The 19,348-nt window shown below is 40.1% G+C and overlaps 1 protein-coding gene across 1 annotated transcript in view; it reads right to left on the bottom strand.

The window, feature by feature from the left end:
* Positions 1 to 19,348, bottom strand: part of STAG1 (stromal antigen 1) — a 149,356-nt gene that overhangs the window by 51,938 nt on the left and 78,070 nt on the right. Inside the window, exons 9-12 of the mRNA XM_010134146.1 lie at positions 17,664 to 17,787; positions 9,250 to 9,348; positions 4,387 to 4,466; positions 2,050 to 2,157 (exon numbers count right to left, since the gene is read on the bottom strand). Coding sequence (XP_010132448.1) covers positions 2,050 to 2,157; positions 4,387 to 4,466; positions 9,250 to 9,348; positions 17,664 to 17,787 — 411 coding nt within the window. The remainder of the gene's footprint in view (positions 1 to 2,049; positions 2,158 to 4,386; positions 4,467 to 9,249; positions 9,349 to 17,663; positions 17,788 to 19,348) is intronic.

Below are 19,348 nucleotides of genomic sequence, written 5' to 3'. Positions count from 1 at the left end.
AGAGGGCATGACCTCTACTTGTCTGAAGAGACAAATTTATCTTCAGTCTTTAAGTTCACAGGGCTGGAGGAATTTCACAAAGGAAAAAGCTCTCCAAAACGTATTTATATTGAAGGATTTTGCATAGGTTTATGTATTTGCGTAATTTGTATAGTTTTGCATTTTTAGCTTGTCAAGTCTTTCAATGGTTGGTAGTACTTATTCCACTAGTGCCTTAAAAAATTGAGGTTGTATCCTCACTGTGGTCACACTGGGATACAGTGCAAACAAATTGACATCCCATTAAACAAATTGACATCCCATTAAACCACCTGCTTCAGGTACCAACAGCAGCATAAAGGACAAAGCAAGCTACCAGTCAATTTGTTTGGGCTTTTTCTAGGTGAATTATACATTCTGTGATGAGTTCCCTGATATACGGGTAAGTACAAACTGCCCTCACCACTCAGATTCGATGGGCCTACACTGTGATTACAGCAGGGATTGTTCTAGTTTGCGAAGTCTGAAAACTGTTCCCTGCTTTTAGAGTGAAACTACAGTCACAAAGCAAGTTAGAAATGTGAAACACAGGATTCTGATTGCACTACTATAATTAACTGAAAGGAGAAGGATGAGTTACGCACAAAGGCTGTATTTTAAAAACATCACCTCTTCCCCGTTGCTTATCTTAATATAGATAAGAAACAAGAATCTCTGCAGGTGCTGAAATATCTTCAAATGTGCAGCTCAGGGTTGAGTCACTGATCCTCTGTATTATTTGCTTTCCTTGCCTAAATGCAGAAGGAAAGCCTACTGGCTAGCTTACACATATAAAGTGATATTTAACTGGCGCACCGGCTCTAATGTGTTAGCAGAAACCAAGAGAAAGTGAGTGTCAGGAATGGGACAATCTCCTCTCAATGCTGTTTGCCTTGAGTGACATTTATAGAACACAGCACAGTATCTCGTTGTAAAGAAATTTTTAGGATAAAGTTTTGACTTTACGCTAAGTGCGCTATGGGGCAGGTGTATCTTCATTTACCTTGGGAACATATTTCAAAATTATTTTGTCACATGTTGATTAACAAAGGAATTTCAGCATATATTTTTAAAAAGAACCCAACCCTTTCCTATATAACTTGTAAAATGTCAGGTAGGAAACTAAATTTAACTGAATTTCATAAATTAATTCCTTGAAACAGGTCATGTCTGACCACAAAGATGGAATTCAAGAAATCCACCAAAGGAAGCTTACGATCGCAATGTGGACTTCTAAATCACTAATAAAACACAGAAAACTAGAACAATGGCAAATGAAAACTGATGTTCTTACGTAATTTTTTCTATCATGTTTCTTGGCATGAAAAATTAGATTACCTGGATTCAGATACAAATACTCTATAAATATACTAAAGAACTCTAATGTCACAACCTATGAAGGGAGAAAAGAAAATTACTGCTAAGAATGAAAAGGTTAACTCCTATGATGTGGCAATGTCCTGGTCATAGTCACTGATGCAGTATGATTCACCCCTCGGAAAAGCCAGCTCATCTGCTTTCGCTTATTGGGCACGTGAAAGATGTAGCCACAGCGTAATGGATTTTTAGGGGAAGTCAGTGAGTTTAGAAACAAACTTCTTCATTATTACTACATAAAAACTTCTCAAGTTTGTGGTTTTGAAATAAACTGGTTTAGAACCTTGTAAAAATGATGGCTGCCTATCAGGTAGACCATCAGGGATGTATCGGTCCTATATATTGTTACAACAGGAATTCAGCAAGAGCTGCAGGATTTAAACCACATTTTAGGGGTTTATGCAGCCTTTGTATATTGAGTCCTTGAGGAGTTAGGAAAAGTCATCTGAATTTTAGAGCAAGAAAGAGGTAAACTTGGTTTCTTCAGGTCTTTAGGTCTTGAATTTAAACAAGAGAATAAGTATCTGTTCTAAATTAAATACCTGATTCGCTAAATTGAGATCTTTCACTCTATTGTTCCTTTGCCTTTCGATCTTACCCCTACGAGGACGCATTCACAAATCTGGTCTTTCCCCAGGGCAACTGAGAACTTACTTTTTGTGAAGGAATTCTCCAGCTGCTACTGCAACAGGCCGGTGCGCTGAATACACCAAGTGATAAACATTCTCACAGTCTTCATTGGACAGAGCCTCTTCGCTTCCACTGAAAGAGTCAGAAAGTAACACCTGAACTAAAAAAACGTTCAGTTTCAATCCCCTCACCTCCCACAACTTGCTTCTGACAGCTACAAGACTGACTTCCTTTATAAACACTCCTAAATGGCTGAACACTGACTTCAAGGATCTTTGGTTCAGTTTCCAAATACAGAGATATTTAAAGGGCCTGTAAGATTGAAAGCTTGTCTGATTTCCTTCTCTTCTTTTCCGTCTCTTCTTTTGTATAAAAATACATATAAAATATTACAGAAACAAGGTCATCACTGCTTTCAAATTTTGCCCTCCTTCATTACTCAGACCATCACATCTTGCCCAATGCTCATTATCAATCATTATTAAAATAAAAACCTAGAATGTTACACGAGGAAAATGTCATTGCATGCCAGGCAGATAAAAATGCCTCAGCACTGGGAGAAGGCACAGAAATGCTCTGGGTACGGGCAGAAAACTAAACCGGTTTACACCACAAAGTGGGGACAGAGAACTAACAGTGTGCATCCACCAACCACATCGACATAATTACTTTAGGATTGAATCACGGTCTGCATTTAGAATGACAATAATGCTGATAAAATAAATTGTCTACCGCTTTCACAGTAGTCGTTGTGCTGACTAGATGTAGACTTCATTTGCCACATCAAAGAACTGAATCTGATTGTACCCTGCTGTGCTGGATGAAAAACGATGGAAAGTTTATTTTCTGTAATTATTTACTGACAAGAACAAGCCACCTTTTACCTTTGTCTTGGGTAAATGACATAGTTGGGGATTCTGCAGTTTCTGGGCTCAAGGCAGATTTTGTGTGTGCATTTTATGAAACTCAGAAAAACTTGCATTTTTCAGCAGTATTTTTGAAAAATGCTATGAGCCCTGGAACAACTATATTCCATCAAAGGTATCAAACTATCCCCACTGTCACATACAGGAATATGACCTCCCTCCTGGTGCAGTCAGCATTCATCAGAAACAGTCATGTATCAGGACTCTACACATCACGTGGCTTCTTCTACAAATAATTTTTAAGTGGTCATTCCCCACCATGACTGTTCATGACACCCTTTTGGACTTCCTACCTGCCCGAATAGTGCCCTGTGCTGTCCAGCGTGACCCACGGTCTCCTGGTGCTAAATGCTTTTCGCTATGTTTTCATCATGCAACCAAAGAGAAAACAGGATGGGGGAAAAAAGGTGCGCTGGATAACTTCTGACCCAAAATCTTCCAGTGTTCCCAAACATTGCTAATAAAGTAGGGAATGGATGTGTTCTACATCTCATTTGTGAACATGTTTATTATAGTTGCCTCTAAAATGTAACAGTATGAGATTTCCTTTTTTCCTGGTATTACAAGTCTAGTATGTGTAAAGCAGAGTGACCCATAAGTAAAAAAACAAAGTCCACACTTCTCTACTATGAGGAAAAGCTAGTCTAATCTGTCATCCAAATTCTGCCTGTCCAAAAATGTTCTTCAAAGTGGAGCCACTGGGTACAAAGTATGATGCAGAAATTCCTACGCATCTATTTGTAAAACAGACTTTCTGTAACAGATGTTTTAATTAATATATAATAAAAAGCACAGCCGTGCTGCTCCAGCAGCACTCTCACGAGGCTGCTGTGGACAGGCTGATTCAAACAGCATGTGGGGTGATCTTTGCCTCAGGGAAGCCACTGCCACTGCATGTCTTTAAGAAAGAGACAGGGGCCTGGAAGCATGTCTCCTCCAGCATGGCCAAGTGTTTACCAGAGCAAGCCACCTCTGCCACCTCCATGTAACCGCTAGCATCTTCCCCCTGTCACCTTATTTACCAGGTTACTCTCTTTTCAGCCGTGTCAGGTAATCAAATCTCCTAACGCTGGATCTTTGCTTAGTTGTTGCTGGAGTTATTTTAGCAAATGTAACCCACAAGTACCTGTTTAGGGGAGGACAATCATTTTGCCCTTGGCAAATGGCACAAATGCCTTTTGGCATTCTTCCACAACAACGCCTGCACTAATAGCCTCGATACATCAATACAAATTTATACTTTGACTACTGTATTTCCACAAGATGGAACATCTTATTTAGCATCATACCATATTATTAGATAGCTGGTTCAACTTCATACTAAGTGTAAAGTAACAGATTCACTTCATTACATGAGCAAAGAAATCACGGCAATTAAACATTTCCAGCTTCGGTAACTTTCAAAGGGAATGTACTGGTTTTGAAAAATACTCACTGAAGTATTAGCGTGACTAATCGAATGGCTTCCACGGCAACATCATATTCCTTATCAAGCGTCATTGATACAATGCGATCCTGAAAAGGAATTTCACCGCAGTGACAAACCAGAAACACGCAAACAGCTATCAGATGAAGAATTCTATAGATTACAAGACAACACCCTCGGGGAGAAAGATCTTTTAATTAGACACATGAAAGCCCTCTAGTATTATTCAGCTATGTAACGTACATCTTGGGAAGCTGTGTGCTAAACGCACAATGGAACAATAGGCAAGTACACAGGCATGAAGTGCTTCACAAACAGTCCTTATACTTGTTCATTTTCCAGAAAACAAGCAAGCAGACTTTGGAGTTGAAGCACTGTAACAGTTCTTTCCTGAAAAGGAATGTACTTGGGCTGGATGACAGCAGAAAAATTGTTCTTCCCCTCTCTGAAAACAAATAATTTTAGAGCCATGGATGCTGCATATATGCACATTTGGAAATACCATGAAAAAAATTACACCTGAATATATACATCGGCATATTACCTATAAAGTTTTGGCCTTTATTCCTGGCTGCATCTTCAGGTTTAAAGTTGATCTCAAGAATTACACTACGGACCTTCCACAGCTAAGTGAGAAATTGCATGGTTTGGCTTTTTATTTTCGATAATCTTTCTAGTGGAGACAATCTAATGCAGTGATTTTATAACTTCTAAGGACCCTGTGGTTATGAGAAGTCTCCTAAGGGTTTCTTCCTCCTTAGTTTCAGTTTGTTTTACTGGCAACCAGAAATAGATGTGATTAGTGTATGCCGTCCTCCCTATCTGGGGAGAATTTCTATCCATCCATAAAAATGCAGTATGTCTTGATGCTCTTTGCTTGACTGACCAAGTTAATGAAAAGAAATTGGGCCATCTGAAAATAAAACTCAATCTCTCTGGCTTGACCTGCTTCAGGAAGGACTAGGTACTATGTGACATTTTGAGATGTGAAAAAATAGAAGTCAAGGACTGGAACAGAAACAAGGCGAGTGCTAGGAAACGCCAGTGAAAGTCACCAAGAACAAACCAGGAAAAAATAAAGGTGTTCACCTCTACTCCAGGCGTTTAAAGGCTGAAGGTGATTATTGAGCCACTGATGCTTATTTCAATGTTGAAATTCAGGAATAGTACATAAAGAATTCACTGTGGCTGTCTCAAGTGTCACCTCTCAACACCACCAGGTCTGTAGAGATACTCTGTGCCCCAATGACTGTTCAATCAATCTGATTCTATCAATCACTGTTAAGTTCCTGGGAAACTTGATGCATTTAAGTGTTGTATCTAGACAGTTCTAGAGACAGCAAGAAGTCCACAAAGAGCCTCAAACAGTGAAACAATTTTCCAAACAGGAAATTCCGTGTATGGACAAGACAAAAAAAATTGCTGTCAATTTTCCCTAAGTTTTTGGCCAAGAAACAACAACTAATAACAACAACATCAAGAGAAAGGATAGCCAGAGATAGAATCTTAGAAGTTTCAGTGGAATTTCATATACTCCTACAAAGTGTATCTTAAACTCCAGAATACCACAGGGAGGGGACTAACGGCACACGAAGGAGTAAGGATGGAAGGGATCTTCTCTCCTGCCCATAGAGCAAGAGGTACTCTCTGAATCTGAAATCCTGTTTGGACTCTGAAACCGACTGACGTGACAATGTTTTCTTATCCAAAATGACTGTTCTCTCAATTCTTCCCAGAAACATCAGGCTTAAAATAAAGTGTAGATGCGTCATTTCTTATTTTCTGCCTTGGTGCAAGCAGCTCTGTGTGATGGCACCTGCCAGCCAGGCACCAAGATCTTTGGAAATGAGACCTAACACCCAAAGCCTCTGGAAGGCGTAACTCCCGTGGTTCAGCAAGACCCAGCTGCTCAACCTGCTTTGACAGAAATTTCCTGCACCACTGTACAGCAGTAGAAGAGGGCACAGGCCTTTATTTAAAACTTGAAATATTAATTTTCCCTGTCTGTGAGGATCAGTTTGCAATTCCGGATTAGGCTGTGAACAAGGCGGGCTGAAGAGCGAATCTGTCTCCTTTTGCCTCGCAGGCCTTGGAGACAGCACTCTCCTGCACAGGGTCAGGGGTGAGCGACCGGAATTAAACCGCTGCACCTAAATCTGCTGGTGGCTTGACTTTGGCACTGACTGCAACAGAGATAATTCATGTATTTTCCATATGGCTTCAGGTAATGTTTGTATCCGACAGGACTTCGTGATGGAAAACACAAGTCTCCTCTTCAATGGACAAATTTTTTTTTGATGAGCAAAGCTTATTTTCTAGCGTATCACCTAACTCCTAGAAACACAATTGCCGGAAACAACACACATCTTTCCTTTGGAGAAGTGACGTTATCAGCTCCTTGCCACAGCTATCTGGAAAGTGGTGAAGTATTGACACCGCTGTACAAGGCATTCCGGATCAAATGAACTTATATTTCACACAGCTAGAAGGTCTCTAGAGAGATTCCTCTTGACAGCTTGAATGGATTGAGCTGAACACCAGCCGAAAGGTGCAGGTCAATTAAAGTCTGATGAGGAAATGTCAAAGACATTTGAGTAATGTATCACAGACTCAAAAAGCATTAATTTGAAACTTTGCTCCATCTCAGTGTCAAAGCCTGCATCCCTGTCAGCACAGCTGTAAATCCAAAGGCAGGCATTTCGGCAATGCCAGCTTTTTGTTCTCTTGATGTGGCTGGAAACCAAAACTGATAAATCATGTTACAAATATCTGTTCTCCAGGCTCACAGAGACTTCGAACTCAGCTTTTCTCTAATTTATTTCATATTGACATGAATTTCTCTAATAAAAACAGCTTTAACGTAACAGAAGAAAGAGGAGGGTTCCTAACAGAGCCCCCTTTTGACTGAATCTTTTTGACAGAAATGGAAATTCCTTGTGCCATTCTAAACCAAGCAGCAGTGCACAGGCTCACCTAACTTCTTCTAACAGAGAAAATCGTCTATACTGTGTGAAAGTCAGGAGGAAGTATTCAGAAGCCTCATGTTCCTGCAGTTCGCTGAAGTATGTCACTGAGTAGCTCTTTCTCAAAGTGCCTCCAACTGCCTTGAAAAGTTTTGCTGGTGGATGGGACAGGTTCAGACTCAAAGTAGCATTTTCTCTAACAAATTACAGGAGGCTACAAGAAGCACATTTTCTAGCACAGAGAAGCAGATAAAGGCCAATTTTGAAATAAACAGAATCACAGAAAGAGTCAATACAAACAAGTCTCTAAGTCTGCACAGATGGTACAAGAAAACCAGCAGAGTTGGAGGGTTCTTTTTTCTGGAGAGTTAACTAGTATTTCTGGTTGTGCGGAGACGGTAACAAACCAGCCTTACAGCGGCATTACAGAAGCAGTCTGAGGTCTGAACCTGTTTGCCAGGAACTATTCCATGACAGGAAACTTCACTGCAATAGTCCCAGAAACTGACTTTCGAGGATTAGAAGAACAGAGGCCCTCAGGTGGTCTCACAAAATGATCTGGTTTCATCTGCTTTAAAGTCAACTACACTCAGTTCATTCCTGACAGATACGTATTTAACCTGCCCATAAAAATCTCCAATTGGAGTAATTATTAATAAAGCGTTCGTTCTATTATACAACTATCATTTTCGACAAAAAGCCTTCCTTAATATCGAGACTTTACTGCTGTTTAAGCATCTTTTTTCTCCGCCTCAAGCAAATGTGGTAGAAGGCTTATTAGCACTACGTTTTTAACAATTGTTGACAAACAGGGAAGCTATGACAGGTTTTCTGTATTTTCTTCTTTCCTAGATCAAACTGAAGGAGCTAATAGTAACTGCAATGACAGACAAAACCAGTGAAGCAGTGTAAAATCCACAGTGAGAAGTTAATTACACGGTAGTTATTTATGAGTATTTAAATCTTCACTTCTTTTCTAAACAGAATTTTTCATCAGCATTATATAATCATGATTTAAACAAAAATAAATCAATCATATCCATTTCTTTCCCAAACATAATTTTGCATCATCATTATAATCATGTTTTAAATTAAAAAAAATAAATTAGTCTTCCTTGGTGGGTAGCCTTTACCACAGTTCTGTGTTTCTCTAGGACACAATGGTAAAAGATGCCAAGTGACGTGGTGACAGTGCCCAAGACCTTTCCTTGCAGAGCATCCAAACAAAAGCAGTGACGGTATTTCTACACTCCTCTCCTCAGATAATTAACTTGTGAAATAATGCCACGTTTCCATCAAGATATTAAGCAAAAAGTCAGAGTGTTTGTGCTATTGAAAAAAACCCTATGAAATACTCCTCCAATATTTCTCTCCTAAACAGGACAATCATGCTCAGGGGTTCGTCTAAAATCACAGTGTAAACTCCTGTTTTGCAGCAAGGTGTTTCACTGTGTATTGTGATGCAGATCAAGGTGTCTCTTCCTCCAAACACAAGCACATACTCAGCTGAAAAACTGTCTTATGAACAAGCTTTTGTTACTAGCTGTTACTTTTAGATACATTTTTGATTGTGCGAAACAGGCAGTAGACATTTTAAAAATTCAATAAATCTAAAATTAAATAGGTACAAGCAGTTGAATAACGACATTATATAAACAATCAATAACACAAAGAGATAAATAATCATCCTGGCCAAGTCTGAGAAATCTTACAAGATAAACATTGTAAAATTAATTTGGCTTCATCTCAGCTTTCAGTAATACAGTTTTACCACTGCAGTTACAAGCCTTGTCAGAAACAAATGAGTTTATATTAGCATATAATATACATGACCCAAAGACTGCAACAGGATGAGATAGATGGTAATTGTATTTTCTGTTCTGCTTCCAAAAATTGTATTTCTTCTTACCTTGAATCTATTAGTGAACAGCTCCAGTTTTGGAAATAACTCTCTGTTGGTATACAGGCTCTGAAGAGCTTTCAAACACTTCAACCTCACTTCACCTTGCTAAATAAAACACACTAAGATTAGCTGATAGAATAACCTAATCAAATGCACATGAATATTAAATACTATCATACTGTAATTTGTTTAATGTTCATTTAAAATTCTATGCAGATGAGTTACCAAAGCCAATTTGCAATTCAGCTATAACCAAAAAACCACATGCAGCTGCCCACAAACAATGTTAAATTTTCTCCCTATTTGCATATATAAAGAATTTAATATACTACCATTTAAATGTCTGTTACTGCTTCCCTTTCAAGTAACTCCACAAAAAAGTAATGAATGTAGCAAGTAAGCACAAAATAAAGATGTATGACCTCCAGGTGTTTGGTGAAGACTGTGTGGCTATTTAGACTACAGGTCCCAGCACCTTCTGCCTGGTATCTGGTGTTACAACCAATCAATGCACGAGTGTTCCAGATGACCGAACATGGGCAGTGTGTGGCCTCCTCAAGCAACTCTGCCACCTCCAAGCAGTGTCTGTCTTTGTTCCAGGGACAGAAATAATACACTGGATTTATTCCTCTACAATTTTCTACATCCCATCTCTCACCATGGACAGGCACAGGTTGAAGGATGCAAAAAGGCCTGAGAGACTTCCAGTGGGGAGCAGGCTGCTGCCACAAGAACAACTCATCCAAGCCACAGCCTGAGGTGTCCTTGGGAAGAAGAGCTGCTGAGTCTGACCGTCTTGAGTTGTTCTGGTGGCAGCAGCTCATTCCCAGCTGCTCTTTGGATGGAGACTGCTTTGGTCTGGTGGGCTGTAGGCAGGAAACACGGGCGTCATGAGACAGTGCCTATGGACCAAGGTTTGTCGCCTTAGGAACATTGACCATGAAGAGACGGGCTGGATCCCCTGTGCATGTGCACATCGCCTGGCTGGCTGCAGGTGTACAACTCGGCTCAGCTGTGTAGTCTCAGCAAACCATGGATTCTTGTTGAAAAATATTTGTAGATAGCAAAAAGGTTACAAACACAAACCTGCTCAAATATAATCTGTAGAGTTCACTGCAGTGTGAACCTACTTTTATGAAAGTGAGTACGCTACCAAGTCCAAAGCCCTTAAGCTGCTCAAGAACTAATAGAAATTACTGAACTTCATAAAAAGTACCTCCATACCCAGAGGGCTTAGTTTCTGAGCCTGTCTATTCTATAAACAAGTCTCTACTGAAAAAACTGCTCAAGCTAAAAATTAAAAGAACATTCACAAACTGACATAAAACCACAGGCTAAAAATCCATAAGTTTCTTTCCTCCTTCCTAATTCCCCTTCTATTTCAAGAACTGAAATAGAAGATAAAAGAATGACAGAAGTTGACAGGTGGATTTTCAGAAGAACTTTTCCTTGAACTCCTCTTGAGTTGCTCCTGAGAAATCATCTCTTTATTTCTGTGAGGAGTCTCTGAGCACTCGTGCTCTCTTCTAGGGAATGTTCTGTCTGCCACTGCACAGAAAGTTAATGAGATGAAAGTTATGTTTAAAGGATCTATTCCTAAGATCCATAAAGGTACAGAAAATAACTTTAAGAAAAATTTCATACGGATGTGATCAACTGCTAAAAAAAGCACAGAGAAATGCTGCTTGTCATCCCGCTTTTAATGGTATTCGTGTTGCAGTACCAGAAACGGTGTTTCCCCTGTCATGTGGCATTTGGAAAGGCCAGGATCTCTGGAGTCACCATGAATCATCAGCAGAGGACACAAGTCTCTTATGGCCTTTGCTTATTTAGCCACAGAGGATCAGCCTGAGTTTTGGCATGTAGTGAACACCACTGATGAGCACCCATGAGGCAGCAGGTTCAGTGACAACTCCACTGAAGACTGTCTTGTCTGTGAGCAGATGGCTTGTTAGTCAGCCAGCGGCGTGGTCCCAAAAGGCAAAACTCTGCATCAGTTCGGTACAGAAAAAAATTCAGTGTGAACAGCAGTGAGACTTGGGAACTATGCAGAGAATGTTTGGACCCCATGGGGAGCCCAACGCCCTTGCGGACGTCACCAAACACTGTGGTCCCAGAGTTAAGTGCTGGCCTGACACTGCGAGTCTCTATAAATCTTAAGCGAGCAAACCAAGCGAGGCAGATGGGAAGCGCACCTGGAACACTCGGTACTGGCATGGCCAGCCTGGAGCCTGAAGGCAGGTGCTAACGGAAGCATACTGAACAAGGCTACTGCTCTGCCGCCGCTCACCAGAGCCGAGGCAGAAGACAAGTGACTGCAGCAGCAGGTGAGGAAGAGGAAAAGGTTGTGTTATACCTGGCCCCTCTAGCTGAGGACGAAGGCCTGGGAGACACAGAGGCTGCCCCTGGAAATAACTGCCTTTCTTGGCAGAGAAATGACAGGAGAAGGACTTTCCCCAATAGCAAAAAGGTCTGGTTTTCAAACTGCTGGTCAAAGATGGAATTCATCTCTTCGGAGAGGGAAAAGCCCCTGCATGTCAGCTTGCTAATCCTGTTAAGGAGGTTTTAAAATAGAGTCAGTGGAGATTAGTGGCAGGATCCTAAGGGAAAGCGTAAAACAGCAGTGACCCAGACACGAACCTAGGGCAGGCAGAAGTGAAGGTGCACGTGGATACACCGCACTCCAGTCCAGACCACTGGAGTAGCAATCAATCTGCCGTAGACCATCAACAAGATAGATACAAGATGTTTCAGGAACTGTGAAAATCATGCAAGTTACACGAGCTCTTAACACGCCAAACACATTTTGGGGAAAGAAACACAGGAGAAATTTCCTATCCAGCAAGGAAGGCAGCAGGGGGGAATGCTAAAGTTAGGGTAACTCCCAAGAATTAAGGTAAAAGCTGCAAACAGTGACGTAGGGCAAGGACAGGAAGAGACACCAAAACTAAGAGATTAATTTATTTAACTAATGAATTAATTACGAGGTCAAACACAAGATGAATACAAGATACAAGAAGGAATATAAAATAAAAAAGGCCTGGGCCTTTTTTTTTTTTATTTTATGGAATGGACACAAGAGCTAACGAAGAAAACTTTCTGTAAAAATCTTTGTAGCACAACAAAAAAAGTTAGTTTGCTTTGAAGGAAGAGGGAAAAACTAATTGTCACTTTTTATGTGCACAGTGGGTAGGAAAAGAAATAATAAATTAAAATTACAACAGACTACTTAGCTTATGGGAGGAAGAACTTTTTAGAGGCAAACATAGCTGAGCACTCAAACTGCTACAGAAAGCTGTGAATAACCAATAGTCTTACTAGAAAATATGACTGTCCATGAGAACCACTGCAGATACACATACCTCTACCTTAAGCAGGAACGGAATAAGGAAAAAACATTTTCCAGGCTAGATTTTAGCCACATTCTCTGCAATTCTGAGCTGAATTTCACAGTGAATGAGTCAACCTAAGGCAGCAAATACTCGCGACCATGCAGTATCTTTAATCCAGTTCAAGAAAAGGAGCATTGCTTTCCAGCTGTCTGTCTATGCCTTACAGGCAGAAAGAACACAGCTCAAAGGAAAGCCTTGCCATTTTCTAAGTAAATAATGGACAAAATATTTGCATTATCAGCACTCTAAAACTAAGACCTTCCATTCTCCTGAGTTTCGTCTTCCACAAAAATAAACCGACTTGGAATTTTGTCCAATTTATAATTGTGACACTTGATTATTGCAGAATCCTGAATTCATCCACACTGTCATCGCCTCTTTCTCTAGTCTAATTAGTCCTGTAATTCCCCTTCTCTCCAAGCATTTTCAGATAATTATTTAGATATCTTCATTATTTTTGTTGCATAGATTAATTTTCAGGAATATGAGAAACTTCACACTAGTATTTAACTGTTGATTCTTTCTTTTATTTACAATTTTAAATTAGAACCTGAACCAAAACCATCAAATGCTTATCAACAATTTTTAACAACAAACAGTTCTCACATTTTCCCTGTTTTTGTTGAGATAATCCTCCAGGCAAAAAATCCGCAGCAAAAAATTGTTACCAGTGCTAACGAAGCAAAAAGCAATACATACACCTTTCATGCCAGCAGTGTGGGGCAGCCTACAATTGTCTGGGAGAGTCATGCTCTACTCAAAATTCTCTTTAATATGGCAGACTTGTGGAAAAGAATCCATCCTGATGGAAGCACACCATTTTCCTATCTTTTACATATGCAAATCACAAATCTTGACCCACCGGTTGGTAACTCTGGTGTAAGTCTCACAGCGATCTACAGCCTGGCCTCAAGCCACCTGAGATTGTTGGTCATGTTCCCTGCAGCTGTACTTTTGAGTATTAGCTTACCATCTCCCAATGAGAACCAGACTCCCCTCATGGTTCCGGGAGACCACCGCTGCCAAAACGGTCGTTAAAGGTGCACGGCTATGTGTCAGCTCACACGCCAGACCAAGGCTGAGACCACATAGAGACGATGCTTTTCGAGCCCTCCAAAGACAGTTTTAAGTATTTTGGAACAGGTGGATGGTCAAGAGAGCCAGCAAAGTCATTCCTCTCTTTTCACACTTCACACTGCTTCTTTTGGATTTTTGCAGTTCTTTTTTTGGGTGGGTAAGGGTATTCTACTCTTTTTAAGAATTCATCAGGTTTTAATAATAGATAATTAATTTGCTCAGCTCTTTGCCTTACCATATTTCTGCAGACTGCACTGTTTATTTTCGTATCTCTTGTGTAGAGAAATGATGTAAAAATTACTGTGTATCTTCACCCACAGTTTATGGGACGACCACGATACAATGCATTGCCTTTTGATGATCTAGGGTGGTTTATTTTGAGGTAATCTGCTGCCTAACGACAGAAACAGTTACACTGCCAGAGAGAAACAGATGAAAATGTCCTGCAGCACATCAGCACCTGTGGCAGGAGTATTCCTGGAAGGAGTAGAGAGTTGTGCTCCGTCTGCACATGCTCACTCAAGACCATTCATGAAGATACTGTGTATTATCTGATGCACTTTATCTTCTCAAACTTTCCCAAAACTGAGCAAATTAAGTACCAAGGAGATTATATAAAGTTAAACATTCACAGGTTTGGAAAAACTAGTTTCAGTAAAGACAAGTTCAATATTTTCATCCTTTAAGTTAGGATGCCATCACAACGAAGCATTCAAACGCCATCCAGAGGTCCAGAGGACCCTGAGCTCATTCCTTTCACAGAAATAGATAATAAGTAAAGGAGAGGCATGCAAAGAAGAAAAAGTCTTTTTTCACGTGTTAGGAACTGTTTAAGAACAATGGTTGTCTAGGTATCTAAAGACACAATTATCGCTTCAAAACAACTCCATGCATCGATGAGACAGGTGAAAATTAAGACTGGACAGTCTGATTTAACACTCCTTTTTTTTAAGAGGTTTTTATGCAATTCCATTATAGTTTTATACACCTTTAGTTTACGCTCCCTGATCTACAGGAATGATAAAGAAGCTTAAAAAGAGAGAAAGGCAGAACTAGAAACCCATATACAAATGAGAAAGTAATCTATAAACCCCAAAAAGCCTTACAGACATTTATCTGAAATGGATCCTGAAGACAGGATTAACATACAAAATATACAGATTTCCCAAATTAGAGAACTAAACTTCTGTATCCTACCTCTGGAAGACCACACTACAAAGAGGTGTAAGAACTGGGTCTTCCCTGTGGTTCAATTTGTACAACTTGTCAAGTCGATTATGAAACTGCTCACTTGAACTGCTGCTTCCTGCACTGCTGCCTCCTCTTTTTTGTAGTAGCAACCTTCCAGAAAAGTTAGTAATTTTGAGGTGACTTCTGTTCACATGAAATGGAAATAACGTATGACTACTGCCTCAGCCTTCATTTTTTTCAGTATTTGAAATATCTTTCATAGCAAAGATTATCTTCTGGTCAAAGAAAAGCAAAACCAAGAAACTTGGGTACCAAATGGCAAGTTTTTCAGGTAGTGCCAATGAGAACCATGCTATTAAGTGATCTTGCACTTTTGGAGGGCTTGTATCTTTCACTTGTGCTTATTCCATCTTCTTTCAACATATTCTTCCCACTGCATTTCCTTCCTCCTTACTGTGCCTCCTCAAATGTCTCACTCCCCTTTCATCCTTTGACATATGGCTCACTTGCCCCTGACTCTTCCCCTACTCTACTTGCAATCTGTCTCACTCTATACATTAAAACACACTACATTAAAAAAAAAAAAATCACTTATCATGTATTCTAGGATATTAAACAGATTAGCTTGTGATTTAAAGACTCAGAACCTCAAGGCACTTCTGAGACTTGCAATGAAAAAATATTACAAAGCAAGCAGAGGCAGGAGAGCAGCCTGACAGATTTCTTCAGTGTCTGGTCCAGATGTAAAACCATTTTTTTAACCATAACACTGTAATTTAAAGTTTTTCTGAAACGAAAGAATGTATTAATTTAAAAAAAGCTGAGGTATAAATATATGTTAAGGCTGCAGGCAGATGACTAGACCCTAGCCTGAGGTTAAGTTAACTGAAGAGGATGTGAGAAACTATTGGACAAGACATGAGAAATTGCTGGATACGACAGATAAAGAGTGTGAGAAGCTGACACCAGTCACACGCAGTGCCATGAGGAATGGCTGGATTTCACAGATGGTTAAAGGGATTTATGTGAGAAATGGCTGGACTTCACAGATACTAGAAGGGGACTCAGAGCTACGAAGTGCAACGCTACTAGATTCTGCTCTCCCATTGGAAGTGCTGCTTTGTGGAAATGCTCTGCAAGGATTAGAATGTGCTCCAAAAAAATCCACTGCTATTATTCAAGGGATAATTTATTTTTAATTAAAAGCCCTAGTAAAATAAAGCCCTCCACTACACCTAACATCCTAATCCTCCAACCTGAGTTGGTCTCCCTGCTGATCTGATAACTTGAAGCAATGAGCTCCGTCTTCCTGAAGTATGCCGACTAGTGAGGCACACCAATGTTGAAAATGAGATACGCAGATGGAGCAGCAGGTCTCCCCTCAAACCACTGTGATGACCATGTTACCATGTCCAGACTTTAATGAGAGGAAGTGTAGGCCGCTACAGTCAGTGGTCATGGTTGACTGCAGCAGTATGCAGGATCCTCCTACTAATCAGGTTTTGTAGCAATGACATGCAATGTAAAAGTTTGGGGAAAGTTTGTAAAGCTAAAGTTTGAGAACTAGAGATTTAGTGAGGAAAGACATCACATATCTAGTCTCTAAAGCACACAGGATACTCTTCACAGGTTAATTGCTGGTGCAAACCAAGGTAAAATGCAGATCCTTGTCAGGTCTAGCTAAAGCAGAACCAGTGGCAGCTAAACTCTTTCATTAGCAAAAGCTAACATTTTTCTAACTGCACTTGTTTAGACTTCAGCAAAAGCGTGACAGTCATATCCTCAATGTTAATATGCTGCCCAAAGTTACTGAAGAAATCATTTTTATAAAGAATGTTAGGCAAGTCATCACAATGAACATGAAAATACAAAAAACTTTTGTATTTTCCAGCAGTGCTCCTAGAAAAAAGACTAGTCTGAATCAGGTTGCTGGACTTAATGTGTGTTTTAATAGTGTACGTAGGTCTCATCTGTTTTCCTTGGATGTTAGCAACAGTTTAGAGCGAAACAAGTGTTTCTAGTGGTTTTGGTGAGAGTGGGAGGACAGCTAGTCCCAGCTGCTGTCCAGCGTACAAAACCCCCACACAGTCAGAAGTGCCAAGCCCTGTTCTGTGAGCATTAGGAATGGGCTACCCCTGCTGCTGCCTGCTGCCACCCAGCAGAGGCATGTTGTGGATACCATCACTACCAAGAACTGTGGTGAGACAGGAAAGAACTTCCAGATATAAATCTTTTTTCTTCCACCTGGTGATTCAACAATTTTTTGAAGAAAAAGCTAAAGAGAACCTTGAAGAGATTCTTCAAGGGAGAATGAATTGATGAGAACTCCACGGGTTGTGGAGCCAGGGATGTCTGTTGGGGACCCAGAGATGTTCTCTTTCCTTAAACTATCGGGCAATGTAAATAGAAGACACATCTGGAAATCTCTTTTCCATTCTGATTCAGACACAAAGGTTCTCCGGGGTGATCTGAGGAGATTTTCCTTTCTCCTCTAGAAAAGCACCGTGGAAACATTTCTACTAAGCTTCTCTAACGGGATACGGAAAACACAAAAAGCACATGAACCAAGCGTGCAGTTTGGGAGTACTGTGTCCTAATTCAAGTGAATACCTTGACATAAGCTGGTTGAAAGTTAAATTAACAGCTAAGAAAAAAGAACGATCTTGTTATAAATCAAAGATAATATATTAAACATGTCTTGGGTGGTATAACAGTTTCCTACAATATACTCTGCTGTGTACAGTAACGCACAGTACTTACCCTGTCATGTAGTGTCCAACCAACATATTTTAAATAACTATCGTTCAGGAAGGCATCACTGTACATTTTCATCCAGACACCAATTTCTTCAATACAGACAGCTCTAATCTCAGCAATAGCATCACTGATAAGGAAAAAAGAAAAGTATTATCCGGATTACAGACACATACCATTTATTTCTCATTCCCATTGCCCTAGCTGTAATATTTTGCTTTGACTTTTGATGAACTTCTCTGTGAAGGGCCAGTCACTGTTTTCACTGCTATCTCACTGATTTTCTGTTCCTCTGTGTCCTTGAACTCACTGAACTATCTAATAATTACAGTAATTCTACATTCAGATATGGTATTTCCATTATCTCAAAAAATTCTAACCCTAGTTTGCCTCCTAGTCTATTATCCTATCTTTTACCTCCCTCTTTTCAAACTGAATTATGAATCCAAGCCACAAACCTCCTTTAGACCACCATTTCTGAAACAGCGTCACGGACATTTGCTTAGCAGGCTTGACTCTCTCCAGCTAGAGGCGCAGAAAAATTGCAAGGTGGAAAAAAATTATTTGGTTTAACCAAAGGAGCCTGCCAGAGGGGCAGAATAGAATGTGGCACACAAACAGATTGTGTTTCACGCACCGCATGAAAACCCCTGTAACAAAACCCAGGAGAATGTTTCACTGCAACATTGGTTTCTTCCACTTTTCTTGCTTTTTTTCTGCATTCTGGCTGTGGCAAGTGATGGAAGAGGCAAAGACCTATCTGAGGCAGAGGTATCAGCTGCTTATTGAGGAGGGGCAGCAGGAAACTGCCTGGAGAGATCACCGAAAGAGATCAGAGATGGAAATTATTTCAATCCGATTGGCACTTTCCTGCCTGACTGACACAGAGTACGGCATATTTACTAATAATGAACGACAGCTAAACAACGGGAAAAGGGATTGGGGCCATCTGGCCCTTCAGTAATTCCATATCTGAGACATCTGTTACCATGAGAAATCACTTGTGCCACTCCAGCTGGCACTGCTTCACAGTTCAACATTTCAGCTGTAATAAAGAGGAACATAAAGAGCCACTGTACAGAAGAAGGGAATGTCTAGTGCTTTGCAAAAACCAGCCTGGCTTATAATTGAAACCCTTGTTCTGTATTTGCATTAAAAAAAATCTTTCTGGAAAAGTAATAAACATCAATTTAATGCTAAAACAGGACCAACAGAGCACAAAAATTAAATCTAATTTATGAAAAAAAAAAAAAAATTAAGTATTCCGAGCTCCAGGGAAGAGAGTAATTGCAAAATAAGAGACACTGTATTTTTCCTAAAGTCTTCAATTTTACAAAATACAAATACAATGCACTCAAATCTCATGTTCAAGATACTTACTGGTTAAGTTCATACACACAAAATAGAATAATAATATCATGATTACTCCATCCTGTAACTACCTAGGTACCTCCAGCCTCCAGACCAGTCCACTTCAGTAGGTGCCATCGTACTGTGTACGATCTACCAGATACCAAGGTGAAAACCACAGCTCCTCCATGAACACAGCAATCAACTGCAGTATCACACTGGATGTGAAAATTCCTCAGTCAGGTCTCTGGTTTTCTCACTCAATTTCAAATTACAGGGAGGAAACTGTACCAATGTAACAGCAGAGAACGTGCATTTAAAGCTTATATGAACGTGAGGGG

Source organism: Buceros rhinoceros, unplaced genomic scaffold, assembly GCF_000710305.1.
Source record: "Buceros rhinoceros silvestris isolate BGI_N320 unplaced genomic scaffold, ASM71030v1 scaffold9384, whole genome shotgun sequence".
NCBI classification, from domain to species: domain Eukaryota; kingdom Metazoa; phylum Chordata; class Aves; order Bucerotiformes; family Bucerotidae; genus Buceros; species Buceros rhinoceros.
Note: the sequence above shows the minus strand (reverse complement) of the source record. Positions and strands in the feature narration are given on the sequence as shown.